Below are 15,886 nucleotides of genomic sequence, written 5' to 3'. Positions count from 1 at the left end.
AGGTCTGGTAAAGCATAGGGAAGCATTGTAAAGCACAGAGAGGTCTGGTAAAGCACAGGGAAGCATTGTAAAGCACAGAGGTCTGGTAAAAGATATTAAAATCCACTACCCCTTATAAAAGCAGACAGTTGAAAAATCTGTGAAAATATCATGTGAAGCAACCAAGTCCTTAACAAGGGGCGGATTGCTGCATATCTCTAATTCATAAGCCGTGGTGAATGATGTCGTTACGGTAGCCGGCTCTGCAAGAACTTGTCAAAGAAAAAAAAAAAAATGTTTTGAATTGGATCAGACAAGACAGGGGAAATTTATTACAACGAGATGCCTAAGAGAGATAAAACAAGCAAAACTTCTTATCTGATTAAAAAGAAAAAGTCGTATAGAGCGCTTCTTTCCGATTGGTTGATAATGTGGGTGTTGTTATTGACTGTGCAGCTATGCAGCCAGTATTCCCTGAAGAGAAGGGATGTTCAAGTCTTCGTTTTCAAATTAAATAACCTCTTCATGGTGCTTGCAATGACCTTAAAATCGTCCCTATTGCAATTTCTCAAATATTGTGTGTGTGTGTGTGTGTTTTTTTTTTTTTAATTGTTTGATCGCTATGCTAAACTGCTCTGAGTTTAACAGCTTACCTTCAGTTCTAGCTGCACGCCAGGGACAATACAGGCCAGATCCGACAAAGTCTCTTATAGCAGGGCTTGAAGTTTTTGTTTTAAAGTCCCTTTAAACTTATTTTGAACCGATTCTGTTTCCTAATTAAACTCGGAATAATAATAATAATAATAATAATAATAATAATAATAATAATAATAATAATAATAATAATAATAATAATAATAATAATTTCCTTTGTTTTTCCCATTCATATCTGATTCTTGGTTCGGGGAGCGCAGGGGTCTCCGAGGGTCTCCCCTGGTAAAGGCACGGCCGCGTGGTGTGCAGGGGGGAGTCACACAGTCAGGGGAGCGCAGGGGTCCCCGAGGGTCTCCCCTGGTAAAGGCACGGCCGCGTGGTGTGCAGGGGGGAGTCACACAGTCAGGGGAGCACAGGGGTCCCCGAGGGTCTCCCCTGGTAAAGGCACGGCCGTGTGGTGTGCAGGGGGAGTCACACAGTCAGGGGAGCGCAGGGGTCCCCGAGGGTCTCCCCTGGTAAAGGCACGGCCGCGTGGTGTGCAGGGGGGAGTCACACAGTCAGGGGAGCGCAGGGGTCCCCGAGGGTCTCCCCTGGTAAAGGCACGGCCGCGTGGTGTGCAGGGGGGAGTCACACAGTCAGGGGAGCGCAGGGGTCCCCGAGGGTCTCCCCTGGTAAAGGCACGGCCGCGTGGTGTGCAGGGGGGAGTCACACAGTCAGGGGAGCGCAGGGGTCCCACGGCCACGAGGGGGGTCTCCCCTGGTAAAGGCACGGCCGCGTGGTGTGCAGGGGGAGTCACACAGTCAGGGGAGCGCAGGGGTCCCCGAGGGTCTCCCCTGGTAAAGGCACGGCCGCGTGGTGTGCAGGGGGGAGTCACACAGTCAGGGGAGCGCAGGGGTCCCCGAGGGTCTCCCCTGGTAAAGGCACGGCCGCGTGGTGTGCAGGGGGGAGTCACACAGTCAGGGGAGCGCAGGGGTCTCCCGAGGGTCTCCCCTGGTAAAGGCACGGCCGCGTGGTGTGCAGGGGGGAGTCACACAGTCAGGGGAGCGCAGGGGTCCCCCGAGGGTCTCCCCTGGTAAAGGCACGGCCGCGTGGTGTGCAGGGGGGAGTCACACAGTCAGGGGAGCGCAGGGGTCCCCCGAGGGTCTCCCCTGGTAAAGGCACGGCCGCGTGGTGTGCAGGGGGGAGTCACACAGTCAGGGGAGCGCAGGGGTCCCCGAGGGTCTCCCCTGGTAAAGGCACCCCGGCTCCCCTGGTAAAGGCACGGCCGCGTGGTGTGCAGGGGGGAGTCACACAGTCAGGGGAGCGCAGGGGTCCCCCGAGGGTCTCCCCTGGTAAAGGCACGGCCACGTGGTGTGCAGGGGGGAGTCACACAGTCAGGGGAGCGATGGAATTTGGAAGGGGGGTTTATAGCCCACTGACCAGGGGCTAAGAGTGACCTTCAATCGCTGGGAATTTGACAAATGCTCTTGAACTAACCAGTTACTGCCCTTCCCTGATTGCTGTAAACAGGCTAGGGATCTAAACAGCAGCTTTGACAATGAGGGAGCGACATGCATCATTGACACTTGTTATTACACAAACAAAAAAACCTAACAGGGTTTCTGTCAAACTCTTTGAATCTGGAATAAGGTTTAATTTCACTGTTAAAAGCTTAATTCGTGGGGCCTAGTTAAGTATATCAAAATACTTGATATGGTAAACTATATCAAAAACAGATGATGACTCAACTATTACTAACATATTCGTATTACACTATTTTAGTGTCAAATATTAAAATAACATTTTCATACGGCCCGTTTCAAAGAAATGCAATGCGAGGAAATGCCCACCCGCGATCTGTTTTGTGTTTTGATGTCTGCGCATTTAATTGGCAATGCCGAAACTTAACAGTAAACCACGGAGATGAATAAATTATTATTATTATTATTATTATTATTATAATTAATATTAATAATAATAATAATAATAATATAATAATAATAATAGCTTAATTAATCACAGGGATAAACGTCAACGAAACAAGGACGCATGGGCATATCCCAAAGCAGGGGAAATTTTAATTTTGACAAAAGCGACCAGAAACTTAAAAAAAAAAAGCCCAAAATATGTGTTAAAAGCGACGAAGGGAAAGAATATATTTGGTGTGGCTGATGGGAACTGTTTCCCAAAATGGGAAGTGGATTATATATTATATTATTATAATTATAAATTATTATTATATATAATAATCTGCCTTACTTCTATAGTTTTATATAGTTATATAGTTATATAGTTTTCGCGCAGTTACTTGATTTTAGGTGATGTTTTTAAAAATTTTAAAAAAAAAAAAAATAAAAAACAAAAAAAAAAAAACAACAAACAAACAAAGCAAAAAAAACCCGTTAAAAGGTCGCGTGCTCTGATTTTCCCGCACTTTTCATTACTTCGAAGAGGCGTGGGCGTGGCTTGGGGCTTTTCAAATAATCGAACGTTTTTAACGGTTTTTTTTTTTTTTTATTATAACGCCGCTCGAAGGCTCTCAACCGTCGAGCTTAAAAAAAAAAATAAAATACAAATAAAGATAAAATATATTTATATGTATATATATATATATATAAAATGCCGGGCTACTCAGCAGCATGCGGATCCGGCTGCCGGCTGTGTGCGTTGTGCTGGAAGTGATTCTGATAATCCTCTTCGCTGTTTTGGTCGAGTATGACCACGAAACGGATGCCAGAGGATGGCACAGACACACCAAGAAACACAAAAATATATCAGCCGTAGATAACGACTTTTACTACCGATACCCGAGTGAGTATCGCACTTGGCTTTTGTCATCCTACAAATGATTTCAGCAATGTATTATTATTATTATTATTATTATTATTGGGGTATCCAGTATTTTAATAAATGAATAAATACCGTGTGGTTTTTACAAGGGGTCAGTTTCATTCAAACGTGTACGTGTTGAAAAGTAAGACCGGTTTTTGTTTTTTAGCCCGTGATAATAGGCACGGTGTTAAACTCGGGTTGCGCTCCACAGCCCTTCCCTCCAGCGGTGCAGTAACCTGACTGCAAGGCGGACTGGCAGGGGAGCTGCAAAACTGTATTCTTGAAGAGGTTGGGTCTGTTTGCTGGGATCTTATACAAAACCCCCTGAGAGAAAGGGGGCTCCCTCACCCTCCCTGGGAGAAAGGGGGCTCCCTCACCCCCCCTGAGAGAAAGGGGGCTCCCTCACCCCCCCTGAGAGAAAGGGCACTCCCTCCAGTCCAGGGCAGACTGAGACTCGGAGACTGAACTGCTCCCTCCCTCACTCCCTCACCCCCCTAAGAGAAAGGGGGCTCCCTCCAGTCCAGGGCAGGCTGAGACTCGGAGACTGAACTGCTCCCTCCCTCCCTCACCCCCCTAAGAGAAAGGGGGCTCCCTCCAGTCCAGGGCAGGCTTGAGGCATGGAGACTGAATTCACTGCTCCCTCCCTCACACACACCCACAAGAGAAAGGGGGCTCCCTCCAGTCCAGGGCAGGCTTGAGGCACACAGACACAAACTGCTCCCTCCCTCACTCCCTCACCCCCCTAAGAGAAAGGGGGCTCCCTCCAGTCCAGGGCAGGCTGAGACTCGGAGACTGACCTGCTCCCTCCCTCACCCACACACACACACAACCACACCCACACACACACTCACACACACACACACACACACACACACACACACACACACACACACACACACACACACACACACACACACACACACACACACACACACACACACACACACACACACACACACACACACACACACACACACACACACACACACACACACACACACACACACACACACACACACACACACACACACACACACACACACACACACACACACACACACACACACACACACACACACACACACACACACACACACACACACACACACACACACACACACACACACACACACACACACACACACACACACACACACACACACACACACACACACACACACACACACACACACACACACACACACACACACACACACACACACACACACACACACACACACACACACACACACACACACACACACACACACAATCACACACACACACACACACACACACACACACACACACACACACACACACACACACACACACACACACACACACACACACACACACACACACACACACACACACACACACACACACACACACACACACACACACACACACACACACACACACACACACACACACACACACACACACACACACACACACACACACACACACACACACACACACACACACACACACACACACACACACACACACACACACAATCACACACACACACACACACACACACACACACACACACACACACACACACACACACACACTCACACACACACACACACACACACACACACACACACACACACACACACACACACACACACACACACACAATCACACTCACACAATCACACTCATACACACGCGCAAAGGGGCGGGGCTGCTCTCAACGCCCAGCACTTTCATTGGATCAAATGGGCGTGGGCGTGGCTTGTTAAATGGGCCGGGTCCCGTCCAAATCCTTTAACTTCTGAGGAATAAAAAAGTTAAACATTAGTTTGTTTGTTTGTTTTTTTTTATTTTATTTGTTTAGTTTGTTTAACGCGTTAGGGAGCTCTGCTTCAGCTATTGCAGCCCAGGACGGGTCGGTAAAACCGGGGCTGAAAACACTCAGTGAGAATGCCGGGCTACTCGAGCAGCATGCGGATCCGGCTGCCGGCTGTGTGCGTTGTGCTGGAAGTGATTCTGATAATCCTCTTCGCTGTTTTGGTCGAGTATGACCACGAAACGGATGCCAGAGGATGGCACAGACACACCAAGAAACACAACGAGTCCGACATAGAAAACGACTTTTACTACCGATACGCGAGTGAGTATCGCGATGCTTCCGTGTATATTACATTACTGCAGCGGTCCAGAGTCCAGGGAAAGGGAAATCGGTTATTTTTATAGAAATGCATTCATATTAATTTATAGGAATGTTATGTTTTTGTGGCGCTACTGGTAGCCTGGAAATCTCCAGGGGGAATATATATATATATATATATATATATATATATATATATATATATATAACGCGAGTAAGGCTTTCGACACGATTGTCTCATTCATAGAAATACCTGAAAGAGATCCGTTTTGCGTTTAAGTCTTTATTTGGCTGAGGCGTGGGTCTGAAGGATGCATGACAGCTGCTAGACAGCGACGCAAAGCAGCTTCATCTCAAACCGTCTTGTCCCTTCTGTAGTTAACAAAACTCACTGACAGCGCTTAAACTAACGCGAATGATGTGACTTGGTTCGGTTTGGTTCTTGTGAAACGAACAGGCGTTTTAGCTCCAAAACAAATAGGAGCTAATGAAAGCCTGTCGGTTTACTAATAAGGGAGGAACGACATCAAACTCCAATCTCCAGAGCAATTGAATAATACTGTGCTGAACATCAGGACTAGGGTGCAGGGCTAGAGTGACTTTGAAGCCCTGGGCTGGGTTGCACCAGCTGTGGGTAAGTTCATACTTGGATTAGCTAAAGCGTAAGTCGTTACTAGCGTTGATTTTACACATGAGTAACTTTACGCGGGCTGCACCAGCTCGGATAGTTATAACGCAAGGCTTAGTTGTTGCTTGAATTCTACGCGCATCTTTAGGGGGGTGTAAGCAGTTTGGAGAATCACGCTATAAGAGGACAGGGCAACTTCGGCTGCGGGAGCTTCTCTTTGAAGATGATTTTTTGTTCATAGTTTAAGTTAGATTCTAAAGTTTCTTACAGGACTGAATATATATATATATATAATATATATATATATATTATAATATATATTATATATATATATAATAGCATGAATTATTTGAATTTCTGAAGGATTCCGATAAACTTTCCTATATGATCCCCTATCAAATATTGTCTTAAGTACGTGTGATGCAACTGAAATAAGATAGCGCTTAGTTATAAACTAACTACTGACAACTAAGCACTTAGTAGAGACTTTATGTACTAACTTAGGAATGAACTTGCATTGCTGGTGCAAGCAGCCGGGGGGGTATGGGTGTGCCTGTAGAGCGAGGGACAAAAGTTTTGCAACACCTAGATTTTTAGGAATGAGACCTAATTAAAAAAAAAAAAAAACCTATACGTTCATAATTTACATATTTCATTTCACATCATGCAGTCAAAATAAACTACAACATGATATCGTTAAGGTCTCCCAGAAGGAAGCCATACTAGTGCAGTATTTCGTGTTAGATTTTAACGTGTCACATGTTTCAATGTGTTATTTCTCGTGAATAGTATATTTGGAGAAAACTACAAAGTCTGAATGATAGTTGCCCTCAAGCGAAGTCCCACATCAGCAAACACAGGTGTGTACAGAAGTTTGGATTTGGTTAGCCTGCTGATGCTGGAAAACATGACAAGCGAGGCTGCCAAGTGCAGCATTGTGCAACATATTACATTACAATACACGATTGTCGACATTTGTCTTTGCAAAGATTTGTGGTTAAGAAGCTTGTCTGACCTGTTTTTAATTAAAAAATAAATCAAATAAACGTGGCACGCACTCACTCCTGTTAAATATATTAATTGCATTTTGATTGTTAAGCGCTGTAACAGGGAGGTAGGAAAGCCCTGCTTAAATATATTTTGGTTGTTTATTTTTAGAACGGGGTCTCCCCCTCCATCCCTGTGTTATTTATGTATTATGATTTATTTATTGTATTTGTTTATTGTGTTTGTTCTGAGTATTTATAGATGGCGGCGAACCGTGTGTTTTGTTTATTTTGTATTTATATATATGACGGTGCAGCCGTGCATTTTTGTGTTGTTTATTGTTTTAAAAATGTATTTATTATAAATGACGACGGGGCCGTATTTTGTTTGTGCAGCGTGGATGGGAAGCCCCATCCATGTTCGAGGTGGTGGTGTGTTCCAGGGGAGAGAGGAGAGATTTAAAAGTAAAGATCAGTGAAGGCTGTTGCCCAGCCTGATCGTATTTTGTGTTCGTGACTTGCTTTGTTTATTATTTTATTTTTGTACTAATGTGAACAAGAGTTTATTTTTGTTTAAATATTTTGTTTATTTTTGTATTCTTTAAATAAAACGGCGCACGCACCACTGCACCGTACACCTCTGTTGTTGCTCCTCCTTCTGGTCTGAGTCACCGTAAAGCCATTTCCTGCCACAACCACTTACAGGTAAACTATTCTGTTATATATAATTATAGGTGAATTATAGATGAATCACATGCCATCTTTGGTTTTCCTCAGCAGATGGCAGTTTGAGACAGTTCAGGATTTTCAAGCGGCATCGCAATGCCTTCCAGTACCTTTCACCTGCCTCAAGTACATTGCACAGCAGGACTACACTTCCCTTTCACAGCAGGACTACACTTCCCTTTCACAGCAGGACTACACTTCCCTTTCACAGCAGGACTACACTTCCCAGACTGCCCTACATGACATCACATAGTAACTCTACCCCACTGAGCCAAGATAGCGTTCAATACCCATGGTAAATATAGGATTGTGACAAATGTGCATTTGTGCAAGTATGGGACAGTAATTCCGCAGTCGGAAAACCAGCTTTCCTAAGAAATATCTTGCTTATTTTTCTTTGTCTGATTTTTTTTCCTTCTTATGCAATGATCTGGTGCTGGATCACGTTTCCTTCAGTAAACGCGACTTTCTTCGGATTATGTTCTGTTTTTGTGTTTGCCCGGGGACTGCCAATGAAAACGCGCTCCCAGCTCAATCTGGGATGATGAAAATAAAATAAAATAAAATAAAATAAAAAAAAAATTCTAAGTTGCCCCTGTCAAATAAATAAATAATTAAATAAATGCATTTGTGGTCGTCGCTTGTAAGCAGAATTCCTTATAGATCCTTGCCATTTCAATGCACATTCCCAGTTAGATTTCTCCTGTCTCTTAGAACCTGATCTGTTATTCGAGAGGTCTCTGAATTACTCCTACACTAGGCTTGGCTTTCTCGTCGTGTTCCCTCACTGTGTAGTTGCCGTGGAAATGAACCTGCCATTAAAACGCTGATTACACAGAGGGCTCGAGGGCACAGTTACTCACTCACAGGAGAAGCTGGTGATGTCAATGTTGTCTTTGAGCTGTGCCAGTGGCCCCGAGCCAAAGCAAGACTGCTCTGAAAATGAGAGGAAGGAGAACGCTGCAAACCTGTTTTTTTTTCTCTCTCGCCCATTTGGTGGTGTTAAAAATAGAGCAGCCTAATAACTTTGTGCAGTGTCTTAGTCAGATCACTGTCACAAAACATCGCCCGTCGGAAACTAGCATGATATAACAGCATTGTAGAGCAAACCAGGATTAAAGAAAGTCTTTACCTAGATAGTTCCTTTTAATGGGACTAGTTATAATTAAGGCTGTATTTTTTCAACTCTGAAATCTATTGAAATGCCTATTTTCAAAACACAGCCCTAATAATAAGAGTACAGCTGTGTCCAAAAGTTTTGCATCACCTAGAACCTTAGGATTGAGATATAACTAAAACCAAAAAAATAAACTCGATGAACATCATTTTGATCTTTTATCTAACATCATGTAATCAAAGAAACTACAAAACGAGATTGTAAAAAAAGTCTACTGGAAGGAGGCCGTAATAGCAGTACAGTATTTCATGTTAGATTTCCAAATGTCACATTATTTCAATTTGTCAGTTTTTCGTTAAGTATGCGGGAAAACTACAAAGCTGCATGCAATTCAGTATGATAAGAAGGTAACATTATTCAGCAGCTTTCATTGGACTTCATGAAGCACAAGCAGTTCATTTAGGGGGGTGCAGCATGTTTGGCCAGAGCTGCATGTTAAGGTAGATATTTAAAGAGAAGAGGAGTGGCTGTGTGGGGAGTGATATCTCACAGGTTTCTAACCCTTGCTTCCCTGGCTCACCTGTTCAGGTTTCCAGGATGTGCATGTGATGATCTTCATCGGCTTCGGCTTCCTCATGACTTTCCTGAAGCGCTACGGTTACGGCAGTGTGGGCTTCAACTTCCTCATCGCCTCCTTCTCCCTGCAGTGGGCCACCCTCATGCAGGGCTTCTTCCATGGCATGAAGGAGGACGGCAAGATCCACATTGGAGTGGAGAGGTCAGAGCCCGGCTCACAGCCTCAGCACAGCTCACAGCCTCAGCACAGCTCACATCCTCAGCACAGCTCACAGCCTCAGCAAGGCTCACAACCTCAGCACAGCTTACAGCCTCAGCACAGCTCACAGCCTCAGCACAGCTCACAACCTCAGCACAGCTTACAGCCTCAGCACAGCTCACAGCCTCAGCACAGCCTCAGCACAGCTCACAGCCTCAGCACAGCCTCAGCACAGCTCACAGCCTCAGCACAGCTCACAGTACAGTTCACAGCCTCAGCACATACTCAGGTGAAACGTCAGACTGTACATTTTAAAATATCTCCATATCAATCCACTTACTATGAAACTAAACCTTTTTAAAATAAATCAGTAGTAGTTGCAGCGGCTTTACTCCGAGTTGCTTTTTCTTCTCCAGTATGATCAACGCAGACTTCTGCACTGGCGCCGTGCTCATTTCCTTCGGAGCGGTGCTGGGAAAGACCAGCCCAGTCCAGCTGTTGATAATGGCAGTGTTTGAAGTCACGCTCTTCGCGATCAACGAGTATGTTATTCTCAACGTTGTAGGGGTGAGTGCCACTGACTGCGTCAGCTTTACATATTTACATATCATTTAAACTGCAGAAAAACCAAAGGAAATGATATTTGTGTACAGCACCAAACAGCTCAGCCCAGCTATATAGCCTTCTACTGGGAGATGTGCTCCCCCTAGTGTTAGGAAGAACTACAGCAACCGATATGAATCATTTTTTGATCTTTCTTTCTTTCTAATAATGACACCATCTCTCTCTCTCTCTCTCTCTCTCTCGCTATATATATATATATATATATATATATATATATATATATATATATATATATATATATATAACAACAAAGTTACTCTAATGTCCTGGCCAAAAGTTTTGTATCACCCTGTAGAATAAACTAATTTTGCTTCATAAAGTCGAACTAAACTTGCTGAATAATGTCATGTTAACATACTGAATTACACACCGCAGCTTTGTAGTTTTCCATATAACGAAAAACTGACAACAAAAAAAGTGACATTTTAAAATCTAACGTGAACCTCTGTACTACTAGTGTGGCTTTCTTCTGCTAGACTTTTCTTGCGATCTCATTTTGCAGTTTCTCTGATTCACACGCTGTTAAATAAAAGATCTATGCTCATCGAGTTGAGTTTTTTTCAGTGATGTCTCAATTCTAAAATTCTGGGTGCTGCAACACGTTTGGCCATGGCTGCTTATCTTGTCTTGATGGGTTTTTATCGCTTTGCTTTGCTTGAATCTCCAGGCGAAGGACGCTGGCGGCTCCATGACTATCCACACATTCGGGGCTTATTTCGGTCTCGTGGTGACCCGGGTCCTGTACCGTCCTGAGCTGGAAAAGAGCAAACACAAGGAGGGAGCTGTGTATCACTCGGACCTCTTCGCTATGATCGGTACGACAGCATCACGCCGATTAGCTCCTTCTGCATTTAACCAGGGCTGTATTCACGATGTCCATCAAATCTACCCACTGCTGTGTAATACGTAGCTCCCTGTGAAAATTCCCATTTATGAAAGAATATTTTTTATCACTTAAAAATAAATACAGTTTGCCTGATTGACGCGCTACCTGTTGCATTCAGGAACCTGGTAGCTGGTCCAGTTTGCTTCCTTCCTGGTAAATGATGGTAAACGCTCACTGCACAGAGCCGCACGCTTTCTTTCAAATGTCTTCAATGAGAAAAGACGACAGCTTCATCAAAGATCGGAAATATATTTCTGCTAAAGACCTTGCTCTGCCCAGCACAAGAAAGGGTGACGTTTCAAGTGTCTGATGTGGAAAAGGCTGTTGACTTATAGATATCTCCACAATACATTCTGGAACCCCAAAATAACCCATTCCAGTCCTTGTTAGTGAATAGAGCCCTTTGCTAGTGTGAATTCTCACGCCGTTGCCTTTGGCTTGCAGGCACCATATACCTATGGATGTTCTGGCCCAGCTTCAACTCTGCAATCACGGCCCACGGAGATGACCAGCACAGGACAGCTATGAACACTTACTACTCTCTAGCCTCCTGCACCCTGGCTACCTTCGCCATGTCTGCGCTGGTCAACCACGAGGGCAAGCTGGACATGGTAAGAACCTTCTGTCTTGTTTGTTTAGCTGTGGAGTGTTCTGATGAATTTGCACACTGCTGTCTGAGTGAATGGTAAACCCAATGCAGTACTGTCTGTGCGTGAGATGCTAACCCCCCCAGGTGGTGACTCCCTGCAGGTGCACATCCAGAACGCCGCTCTGGCTGGGGGCGTGGCCATGGGCACAGCAGGGGAGATGATGGTGACGCCCTTCGGATCCATGATCGTGGGATTCCTCGCTGGAACCCTCTCCACTCTGGGCTACAAATACCTCACGGTAAGCAGCGATCCGCTGTAACGATCTGGATGGGAGCTTGCAGGGACTCCAGCTCATTATGTTCTGCCTCCACAGCCAATCCTGAACTCCAAGCTGAAGATCCAGGACACTTGTGGGATCCACAATCTGCACGGCATGCCAGGGATCCTGGGGGCCATCGTGGGGGCTATCACCGCGGCAGCGGCCACCGCTAACATCTATGGAGATGGGTGAGGGCTGTGGGGGGGTCTCTGCCTGCTGTGTTTCCTTACAGCAGGGATAGAAAGAGTGACTCCTTGTTTGTGAGGCTGGGACGATTCCTCCCGGGGTTTTACCATCGATGCATAGTTTTCCAAAACAAATTACATATTATTATTGTTAATATTATTATTATTATATTATTATTATTATTATTATTATTATTAATTAGTCATTCAGCAGATGCATTTATCCAAAGCGACTTACAGAGACCAGGGGGGTGAACTCTGCGTCATCAACAACTGCTGCTGCTGCTGCAGAGTCTCTTCCAATAGGACCTCGTTTGTTTCACGTCTCATTCGAAGGAAGGAGGTTCAGTGACTTGCTCAGGGTCACACACGAGGTCCTATTGAAAGAGACTCTGCAGCAGCAGCAGTTGTTGATGATGCAGAGTTCACCCCCTAGTCTCTGTAAGTCACTTTGGATAAAAGCATCTGCTAAATGACTCATTCATAATAATAATAATAATAATAATAATAATAATAATAATAATAATAATAATGTTGGCTGGCTGTATCTGTGATCTTGGAAATGAAGACTTCTAGTGGAGATGTTCTGACTCTGGGCGTGGTGTGTGTTGCAGGATGGAAGATGTGTTTCCTGATATGGCTACTGGCAAAATAACCGCGTCTCAGCAGGGCATTCGCCAGGCCGTGGCGCTCGCTGTCGCCATGGCGTTCGCGCTGGTGGGAGGAGTCCTCGTCGGTGAGTCACAGTTTTCATTATTATTTATTTATTTATCTGACGTCTTTATCCCAGGCGACTCACTCAGGTGTTACAGGGCAGCGCAGGGTTACAATGCAAGCTTCATATTGAAACACAGTGTAGTTTACAGCAAGTGCAAATGAAAACACTGCTAGAATACAATATGAACTAGGATGCCGTGTATAATAATAACACTGCTAGAATCCAATATGAACTAGGATGCCGTGTATAATAATAACACTGCTAGAATACAATATGAACTAGGATGCTGTGTATAATAATAACACTGCTAGAATACAATATGAACTAGGATGCTGTGTATAATAATAACACTGCTAGAATACAATATGAACTAGGATGCCGTGTATAATAATAACACTGCTAGAATCCAATATGAACTAGGATGCTGTGTATAATAATAACACTGCTAGAATACAATATGAACTAGGATGCTGTGTATAATAATAATAATCTCCTTTTCAGGTTTTATTCTGAAGATTCCCATCTTCGGATCTCCCCCCGACACAATCTGCTTCGAGGATCAGATATACTGGGAGGTAATGGACTTTTTATCAGTGTTATAAACCAGAAAATAAATCATAAAAAAATGAAAAACAAAAAATAAAAGGATGTTCATGTTTCCAAACTGAAATCTCAGACAGCTCGGGTTAGAGGGGCTGTTAAATATTTTATTAGCTTGGTTAAATGTTTTTTTTTTAATCCCATTTAAAAAAAATATCACAATGTCCACAAGATGGTGCTGTTTACCAGGAGTTGAATGCCATTCTCTGTATGAGGCGACTGCAGCTTTTCTTTCATCTGAAAGAGGCTGTCACAGAAATAGATTTCTCTACCTTCTTGCTTTAATCAGACTACACTGATATGTTTATTAAGTTTTGCTGACTTACTGGGCTTTACAATGCTGCCCTGTGCTTTATCAGACCTCTCTGTGCTTTACAATGCTTCCCTATGCTTTATCAGACCTCTCTGTGCTTTACAATGCTTCCCTGTGCTTTACCAGACCTCTCATACCTTACATTTCTACATGTATGAATATTAAAGTTATATATTTGAGGATATGCTTGGGTTGTAATTTAAAAATCTCATGCAAAATACAATTGGTGGTCATTTAAAAGCCCTGAAGTGTTGGGCTGAGTGTCAACAGTATTGCCCTTGTGATCCGCCCCCCTGGGCTTCTCTTTCCAGTTACCCGAGGAAGAAGACGACGACCACGCTGAGATGACCCGCGTCAGAACCGTGGAAGAGAAACCGCTGAACGCCTAGAGCAGAGCCTTCGCCCCTAATCTATTCAACAAACTCGGACCGTGCTGAACTTAGAGCTGCCAAAAGAAACTTCATAAATTCAGCCTGGAAGTCAGCCAGCGGCTGTGTCGTTTATTAAGTTTCCTTTTGCATTTCTAAAGAGGCGCAAAATACGATGAATCCAGCCAGCCACAGCTCACCCCTATTCTGTGTGCCAATCGACGCTGTCTCTGTCAGCCACGCTATCAGGGATTTTCACTCTGAACTGAGCTCGTACTTGGCAGGCGTTTGGTTATGCTTTTTGTTGTATGCAGTTGTGTTAGTAAATCACCCTTGTGGGGGAATTCGTACAGTTATAGAGCGCTGGGACTTACCCTATTGAAATTATTATAACAGATCCCCTGGACTGTCATCTTTAACACCACTACTGCCCCATTAAACTGAGGGAGCCACTGCTCTGCGGCTTGCAGCTTGGTTTCAGGAGACTGTAGGTTTCAGGACGCTGCGCAGCACACCAGACAGGGAGACTCGAGGGTTTGATACAGCCCATATCAGAGCCATTAACAGACCATAGCATTAACAGCAATGGACTTACATTGAAAATGGACCAAATTTCGCACTGTGGGATGTTGCTGCTTGCAGTTAAAACATACTAACAGCAGCTCTGAGGTTTTTAAAATCTTTTTACTGTTACCCAGAGTTAAGAGCCTGCCGTTCTTTTTAAAAATGACACCCCGCCCTTGCCCCCTCCCCAGCTAACGGCAATAGTTGTATAAAAGCCCCATCGATGTTAGATTGATTTATTCTGCCTTTGTCTATAGACGTCTCTCTTTAGTGCCTCGTTCAGTCTTTCTGAATTTCATTTAGTGCCTTTATCTGTTCCTAATATTAAAACAATACCTTGCCTTGTTTACTTGTGTGAAAAAGACAACAAAACTAATCTAACAAAAAAACGCTGTTCAAATGCTAAACTGTATTGTTGTTTGGAAATATTAAATGCATGGATTCGGTTTTTCATGCATTATGTTGAATCTTAATTTACCTGAAACACAGCCCCCAACTCTCCCTCAATCTGTACCCCTGTATACTGAAACACAGCCCCCAATTCTCCCTCAATCTGTACCCCTGTATACTGAAACACAGCCCCCAACTCTCCCTCAATCTGTACCCCTGTATACTGTAACACAGCCCCCAACTCTCCCTCAATCTGTACCCCTGTATACTGTAACACAGCCCCCAACTCTCCCTCAATCTGTACCCCTCTATACTGTAACACAGCCCCCAACTCTCCCTCAATCTGTACCCCTCTATACTGTAACACAGCCCCCAACTCTCCCTCAATCTGTACCCCTCTATACTGTAACACAGCCCCCAACTCTCCCTCAATCTGTACCCCTCTATACTGTAACACAGCCCCCAACTCTCCCTCAATCTGTACCCCTCTATACTGTAACACAGCCCCCAACTCTCCCTCAATCTGTA

The 15,886-nt window shown here is 44.3% G+C and overlaps 1 protein-coding gene across 1 annotated transcript; it reads left to right on the top strand.

Moving 5' to 3' along the window:
* Nucleotides 1-5,248: 5,248 nt before the first annotated feature.
* On the top strand, nt 5,249-15,414 carry rhbg (Rh family B glycoprotein). Its single transcript, XM_041239030.1, has 10 exons — nt 5,249-5,572; nt 9,615-9,804; nt 10,218-10,368; nt 11,093-11,240; nt 11,756-11,922; nt 12,062-12,199; nt 12,275-12,408; nt 13,020-13,141; nt 13,625-13,698; nt 14,348-15,414. The coding sequence occupies exons 1-10, from the start codon at nt 5,383-5,385 to the stop codon at nt 14,423-14,425; spliced, it is 1,392 nt and encodes a 463-aa protein (XP_041094964.1). The 5' UTR covers nt 5,249-5,382; the 3' UTR covers nt 14,426-15,414.
* Nucleotides 15,415-15,886: the final 472 nt, after the last annotated feature.

The sequence above is a fragment of the Polyodon spathula genome, chromosome 51 (assembly GCF_017654505.1).
Source record: "Polyodon spathula isolate WHYD16114869_AA chromosome 51, ASM1765450v1, whole genome shotgun sequence".
Classification (NCBI taxonomy): Eukaryota; Metazoa; Chordata; class Actinopteri; order Acipenseriformes; family Polyodontidae; genus Polyodon; species Polyodon spathula.
The sequence above is the reverse complement of the archived record's forward strand: the minus strand, read 5'-3'. Positions and strand labels throughout refer to the sequence as shown.